Source organism: Solanum verrucosum, unplaced genomic scaffold (assembly GCF_900185275.1).
Source record: "Solanum verrucosum unplaced genomic scaffold, falcon-dt-bn FXZP01000235.1, whole genome shotgun sequence".
Lineage (NCBI taxonomy): Eukaryota > Viridiplantae > Streptophyta > Magnoliopsida > Solanales > Solanaceae > Solanum > Solanum verrucosum.
Genome location: NW_026019948.1, coordinates 3,624,845 through 3,632,743, shown reverse-complemented (window position 1 = coordinate 3,632,743; position 7,899 = coordinate 3,624,845). Strand labels below are relative to the sequence as shown.

Sequence of the window (7,899 nt, the reverse complement as noted above, 5' to 3'; positions counted from 1 at the left end):
CTTGTTGTTCCGCGGACTATCTTTCCCCCCTCAAGAACACAACCAATAGAATGACCATTCACAGTATTCAAAACTGAAAAGTCTCGGAAATTATTTGATCAGTTAAAAGCCTGCCTTCCCTATTTGATCGACAATTGTGCCTCCTATCGAAGTGCTGCTTCTGGGTCTTATTGGTTATTGCACAAATCAACTGCACTAAAACTAGATGCGTTTACTCGTTCATGAAGTTGGAACTGGAGCTGAAGTTTTGGGATAAATCCTCGGAATGATATGCTATATGCTTTCCAATGATGAAAGTTTCCATAGCTCTATATAGTGTTTATGACCTTTTGTGTTAGCTATGACAGGTTAAACTAAACTACGTATATATATAAACTATATACCATCCATGTATATAACTTAAATCCTAAAACACATGACATACTTATCCTCCCAAAGAATTTGACATTGGAATATTGGTTCAAGAAATTTCATGCTGCAAGGTAAAGAAACGAAGAAATATCCATATTCTTCCAGCTAGGGGGTATGAAATCGAACCAAACCATTAACTGAGTCAACCCGAAAAAAAACCCCAACTAGTGGTTTGGTTTGACTAGGTTTGATATTGGAAAGAAAATCCGACTATATTTGGTTGGTTTGGTTTTAACTTAAAAAAACCAACCCGAGACCAAACCAACCCGACATTATATATGTAATTTTAAAATTTTATTTTATACATTAAAATATTTACTTAAATATATTTTTTAAATATTTCTTATACTATTTCATAGTTTTTATCTTTTAATATATTATTTCAAGTTTAAAACTTAGAATTCGGAATGGTCCAATAAAGATTATAGTTCATAGATGTTGATAATTATAATAAAACTGAAATCAAAATAAAATTAATACTAATGCAAAAAGAAAATCAATTCAACACTAAGAATGACAATAATATTGAATATTTGTTCTTTAGTTTTACATTAGTTTAGACAATTAAAATACATAATCTAATTTTAATTTTCCTTAAATATTTAGTAATGAAACTAATCTTATTTTAGCATAATTTAATACTTTTAAATTATGATCATTTTCATTATGACTTTGCAATATTTATTTTATATGAAGATTTCATTATTATTTTTTATTGAATATTTTTGTGTCATCCATACTAATCTCATAGTGTTATTTTTTTAAGAAACACCTTAGATAATTATATTTTGATTGGACTAAAGAAATATTTGGAGCACAAGTTAATTATATGTTTGTATGCAAACTTTACCGAAAAAATCCAAAAATCTGAAAAAATTCGAGGTTTATTAGTTTGGTTTGATTTATAAATTTAAAAATTCGACACAATGGTTTGGTTTGGTATTTGAAAAAACCGAACCAACCCGAGATTGAAAAACCCAAAAAAATCCCAATTTTATTAGTTTGGTTTGGTTTATAAATTTAAAATTTTTACACAAATGATTTGGTTTGATATTTGAAAAACCGGAACCAACCCGGTCATGTACACTCCTACTTCCAGCTCTTCATTCTTTGCTGCCCGTTTCTCTGTTCCTCCAGCTTACACACCAGGCAATAAGTTCAATGAAATAACCATAAGCTGCACTTGTAAAGCCCAGTGTCCCATTAGGACAGTACAAGAAAGAGAGGTGGAGAATGGGCCACAAGGCATCCGAATCACAGAACCTCGGGTAAAGGTATACAAGTTGTGTTGTCTTTTAGCTGTTCATACAGAAGCAGGTATCCCACCTGGTATTTTTTTTATCACCTTTGCGAGAAGTATGGGTGTTTTAGAGCCTCATCAACACTTGGTCGATCTTCCTGAAATGAAGATGCAGTTAATAGAATTTAGAATCAAATACTAATTTCAGCTTACTGAATTAACAACACGAAGCACAAATGTAGGTATTAACATTGACTGTTTCAAGACAGCTTACAGGATTCCATTGTAATAATTCACGTACTAGTCGCAGTGCCCATATGTTTGGGAACCTGCAGCAATCAAAAAATAATTTTAGCGAGCTACCAATTTGGAACTTTGTTGTGTCCCATAGATTGTCCTTTTGAAAAAAGAAAGAGGGCCTTGGGATTCCGGTAGGGAATGTGCAGTACAGACATGAATACGAACCCTATCTTCAGAGGATCCCTGTTTTTAATTTGATGAGAAAAGAACTCTTCAGAGCATTTCCATGGAGCTGGTGAAGCTGAGGCCTGAATGAAGAAATAAGAATTAGAAATTAAAACAAATGAATCCATAGCTCTAAACCCTGAAGCTAATCATTCCTATCTATAAAGATTATCTCAGAAATAAAAACAGGTAGTAATAATATTTAGTGGCATACCTCAAAAGCAATGAAATTGAATAAGCTCTTGGAAAGATGTGAAGTGTGAATAATTCAGTCTAGTAGATAAACTAAGAATCTACTATCGCAAAAAAAAAAAAAAAAAAAAAAAAAAAATTGGAAAAAAGAATTTTGACAGAAGACATCTGAAAATATTGACTGCCACCAGCTAGGATTTTCTAACTGCAAAAGTGGAACAGAAGTGACACTCGGAACAATTCACTCTAATCATCAGACAAATATTGTCTCTCACAATACCATTAGGTTTAGTAATGTGGAAAAGCATTTTGCAAATTTAATGTGAAACTGAATCACAAGATTCCACCAACTGATACTTCCTGTTACATGTGAGATTTTTATTCTTTTTCTCGGTTATATAGCTTCCAAAACTATTCGTTGTCAGAAATGTCGGAAAAACATTTTTCACAGGTTAGATGTGAAACTGTAATACGTTTCCACCACCTAATATCTCCTATTACGTGGAGATTTCTGTTCTTGCCTAATATTAACAGGTACTACACCATCCAGGGAAAAGGATTTCAACAACAGACATCCATTTATATGCCAAAACACAATAAAGAAAAAAAATAGAAGAATACAGAATTAGTTAAAACCAATGACACTGAATAAATCAAATCTGTATTGGTGTAACTCGAACATCATAGCAAGAGCCTAAGCTGCGGTAATGAGTAATGGCATATTGATTCTCAATATACATGTCCAACAAACCCCACTTTGCAGCAGGTCCAAATAAGAAAAGTAAATTAATCACATTGAAAGTGGGTAAGAACTACTCCCTCCGTTTCAATTTGTTGGCCTGGTTTTGACTTGGACGGGGTTCAAAAAAGAAAGAAAAACTTTTCAATCTTGTGGTCTTAAATTAAAGATACGTAGAATGTACCAAAATACCCTTTAATCTTGTGGTCTTAAACAAACCATGTGGAAATGGGAATAAAGAGTTCCCAAGAAAGGAAAGAAACATCCTTCTCTGAACTGACTTAAAAATAAATAAGACAAACAAAATTGAAAGGGAGGGAGTACTCATTTTTGTCAAACATAAATCTCTTGTACAAAACCCAAGGCAACAGACAGAATGTGGACCAATAGGATTTAGAAAGAAGACACCTCACCTGGTTATATTTTGATTTAGTTTGATGAAGTTTTGAGGTAACTCCAGGGCTCAGAATACACATTTCCATGAAAGATCTGAGTCTGTCAAAAGAAACATTGCAGCTATATTTAGCAGAGTGTCAACCTGACTGGAATAACCAAGTAGATTACATCAAATCAACACTATCCATGTAAAAACTGTAGAGTTCCTTTTATATTGAACTATACTAACAAAAATCCTTTCTTCTCAAATGCGATGATTAACAAGTAGCACAAATTGATCAAAGCAAATATCCACTGAAGTATGTTTAGACAGATACAGATAAAAGTGGGAAAAATTTCGAAATTCAATTGTAAAGAGACTGTTGATGATTTCGCAAGGAAAAAGTCCCAAATAAACTGTGCACTCGGCATGATGCCAATTTGCTTAGATTGTTTGAGGTATTTAACTTTCTTTTATTTTCTAATGGAATATTTAGTCATTTCAAATTAAATTTGAAATCTAAATTAGTTGTTAATAGCTACCAAAAGGACACTACCTATTTCAATCAAGTCTTTAACAATATGTGATACCCTATCAAATTACAGGCTGCAAGTCAACCACTAAAAAGAGTAAATTACGATCAGTATTAGAGTGTTAACCATTAGCATAAGAATGTAGCATTAGAAGAATTATCACACGTGTTGTGCTTAACACCAATGAAGAGGTGTGGCTTGCAGGCAAATCATCAGGTCTTCAATACATCTCTTTTGTTCTCTCACAGTCCCACTCTCTCCTTTTCTCCATGTTTCCTATCACTTTAAATACACTTCGCTGCAGAAACTTACGTCATCGCTAAGACATATTTGCATCAACTTTTAATCCTCACAGTTCTGATTTCAACTGTGCAGAACAGAGACATCTTGCCTTCACAGCAATCCTAAAGGAAAATCTACAATGCCTTTTTGTGCATGAATAACTGAAAACATCATAACTGCCTTATTTTATGCTACCAATATTGTAAACCAAATACCAATCACTTTTAATTGGGCAAAAGAATGGACATAAATGCACATTTATGGTTAACACTGGAAGTTTTTCTACGAAGTTGAAAAGGTATAAAATAATCATTGATCTAAACTGGACTTACTTGTATGCAAGCTTCTTCAAGCTTTCATTCCAACCCTCCAGGTGTTGATCCAAAAGAGCCTGTGTCCTAGAACTTACCTGAAACACGTCTGGCGTACCCAAAACCAGTTCTAAGATCACTACACCAACACTCCACATATCATACCTGTTAAACATAGACATAATGAGAAGCTCCACGAAACTAGTGCATGTAGCATATACAATAGAACAATTATAACAAGGCTGATGTTCTTGTGTTTAATGAATGAAGTCACATTCAGTAAATACCAATCAAAATGATGAACAAAAATCTGGTGGCCTTCAGAATGTCATTCAATTCCAAATTACAGATTCTATGCTTAAAAGACACACATGACAAGTGCAGAATTAATGTTATAGAACAGTGGAGCGTACACTGCATAATAATAGGGCATATAACCAGAACCAAAATTCACAATTAACAAGAAATTGACATACTTCATGGTGGTGGGAGTCAGCCCTTGGTACCAACTTGCATTCAAAAGAGCTTCAGGTGGAGTATATTCATAAGTTTGTTCATCTCTGTTAAAAAAGAAAAGGAAACAGAACTGAGAAAAATAAAAAGAAATATGTAATAATAAAAAAAGGTGGTACAATTCTTCAATATACCACAGAAAAATTGGCTAGAGGAGCAGCAAAGAGATTTTATGACCTATTAACTATACATTCCCCAGCACAAAAAGTAGAGGGCAAACATCACATCATTTAGGTTATCAAAAAACTTCCCTAATGAATTCATGTTCAGCCTATACTTCCAGAGATTTTATGACCTCTTAACTATACTTCCAGAGATTGTAGGAAGGCCTGCGCTTAGCCCATAAATGGTAATGCTCAGCTGGTTATCACAGTGCGTGGAAATGGACAGCTAGTAACCTAACACTAGCAAGAGTAACAGAAGAACTAGAATAAGTGATACACTCCAGAAACCATACACAACATTATGGAGAAGTGTTTTTCTTTTGGGTGGCGTGTCCCATGATATGTCATCCTTGTTGCTTTTGATATCCCACCATCTTTAGATCCACCCATTTAAATAACTATGAGTATGTCCTGTATATGCTCTAAGGTAAGCAGATAACAAGGGTGTGTGGTGGAGCCACTAATTATTGATAGTGTGTGTGTGGGGTTGTCAGTTAAATATACATGCTTAAGTAACATTCAGCCAGAAAACCGAGAGAGAGAGAGAAACATAAAGCTGTCACATGCTCCTCATCTTATATGAACATAGTAGGCAAGTTTATAAAGATGACCAGACCATAACTAGTGGTAGCAAATAAGGAACACAGTAGTATTCTCAATTTAATATTCACTATTGCACATTGATGGTACGCAAACATGACTGTAAATGACGTCTGAATTCTACATCAGGCAAATATGTACAGTCCTTTTTTCTCTTTATCCGAATTTTTTATTATACATAAGGGTGAGGGGAAGGGAAATTCGGTGAGAGGATTACAAGGGTCCTAGCCAACTAACTGGGCTACCATGATTCCCAAATAGGTACATTCTTTGATCCTAATTAGAAGGCATGTTGTGCCAAGACACTCTGAAAGGGAGAATCGAAAACAAAAAGAGAAGTCACCACTCACGAACAAGGATTTACAAGTAAATGCACATTACAAGTTCAAAGTACCTTGATATCATTCAGTTTAATGCAAAAAGGGCTGAAAAGAAAGATTCAGAAAATATAATACCTTGAAGGCCCAATAGACCCATACAAGTGCTTCAATGTGAACTCATCTACTGCGCTACCAAAGTCAATAATACGCCTGAAAATGAATAAGGCCACTAAGAATAGGTTTATAAAGAAAAGAAAGATTCTATAACAATTATTCATCTAATCGAACAGACTATCACTAATAATATATGTGTCAGTCCAATGTGGAACAAATATTTGATGAGTTACTTCATTTAGAGTTTGAATATTCGTGCTTCTCCTATACTCGTAAAGACTTAAATATACAACTTTAAACCTAATCAAGAAAAAAGTAGAGAAACATTCTTTCCAATCCAAAAAAGACAAGTTAAAGAGAATCTATCCCCCCACCCCTACCCGGCCTCATTTTCTTCTCGTCTGAGCCCACTCTTTCATCTCTCTTCCCCAGTTCCCTCACCTCCATCCTGTCCCTTTTTTCTTCTTTATCTTGCCAGACCTCCCACTCTGAGGAAACTACACAATATGATTAGCTTTCACTGAAACTAAAGAAATTCTTGAAACAAGGAAAATATCTATAGAAGTGGAACAAGGAAATTCCTGAAAGCAGGAAAACCGTAGCGTTACAAGATATTTGTTTTAAATTCCTCCTATCCTAAATGGTATCTATAACATCACCTCTATCAACAGAATCCTCTATATAAGTCTGTTTGCACCAAAAAAAAAAACAAAACACAAAAGGCAATTCCATTTGATCTTGTGCACTAAGTTCCTCAAATCCTCAAAACACCTGGAATTCCGTTTCTTTTCAGATTGTCCACCAAATGCTTGCATGGACAATTCTCCATATACTCCTGTCTTCTGCCCGAACTCCTGCTTCCTCCCAACTATGTAAAACTCCAGTGATCTTTCCAAACATTATTCAAGAAATGCCTCTAACACTAATGAAAAGTCTACAATCTGAAAGTTTACCTGGCTCATCATTTTATAAGCATCCCTCACCTTGAATAAGCCAGAGATGTGTTCCTTCCATCTGAGCAAATCAGTCCCCCAGGATTCCATGTTTTGCAAAATTCTGTCACCCTCTGTATCTCCCAGTCATTCAGCATTCTTTTGGAAGTGATAACACATCCTCCATGATCTGTCCTTATTTCTACCATGGTCTTATGTTGATGCACCACTAAGTTCACCAAGTTGAATATGTCTTAGGAATATTTCTTGAAGACTCTCATTCCCTAGCCAGTTGTCTTTCCAAACAGAGCTCTGTTTTCCATCATTCACTTTGATGAATGAGCTGTCCTTCAAAAATGGCCAGTGAGCCCTGATGGATCTCCATAGACTGACCCCATATGGAGTGATAACCCTTTAATCATCCACTAGTCTTCCTCCCCATATTTTATCTTGATGCCTCTTCCCCACAAAAGTTGGCTTTCTGGGATGAACCTCCACAGCCATTTCATCTTCAGAGCCTTGTTTTGTAATTTCAAGTTTCTGATACCTAGGCCACCTTGCTTTTTACCTATAATTACTTCTTTCCACTTGGCCTAGTGAAAGCTTCTATTTTCCTTGTTGCCTTGCCATAAGAAGGACATCTGATACTACCCAATTTCCAGTCATTTATAGCATGGTGATGACAAGATTGCTTGATGGCTGACAGT

The 7,899-nt window shown here is 35.0% G+C and overlaps 1 protein-coding gene across 2 annotated transcripts in view; it reads right to left on the bottom strand.

The window, feature by feature from the left end:
• Positions 1 to 1,307: 1,307 nt before the first annotated feature.
• Positions 1,308 to 7,899, bottom strand: part of LOC125813573 (uncharacterized) — a 44,458-nt gene continuing 37,866 nt past the window's right edge. For both annotated transcript variants that reach the window (XM_049493048.1, XM_049493049.1), the window contains 7 exons: positions 6,282 to 6,356; positions 5,026 to 5,109; positions 4,571 to 4,714; positions 3,461 to 3,542; positions 2,117 to 2,199; positions 1,926 to 1,980; positions 1,308 to 1,809 (listed from right to left, as the gene is read on the bottom strand). In XM_049493048.1, coding sequence (XP_049349005.1) covers positions 1,753 to 1,809; positions 1,926 to 1,980; positions 2,117 to 2,199; positions 3,461 to 3,542; positions 4,571 to 4,714; positions 5,026 to 5,109; positions 6,282 to 6,356 — 580 coding nt within the window. In that variant the 3' untranslated portion in view covers positions 1,308 to 1,752. The remainder of the gene's footprint in view (positions 1,810 to 1,925; positions 1,981 to 2,116; positions 2,200 to 3,460; positions 3,543 to 4,570; positions 4,715 to 5,025; positions 5,110 to 6,281; positions 6,357 to 7,899) is intronic.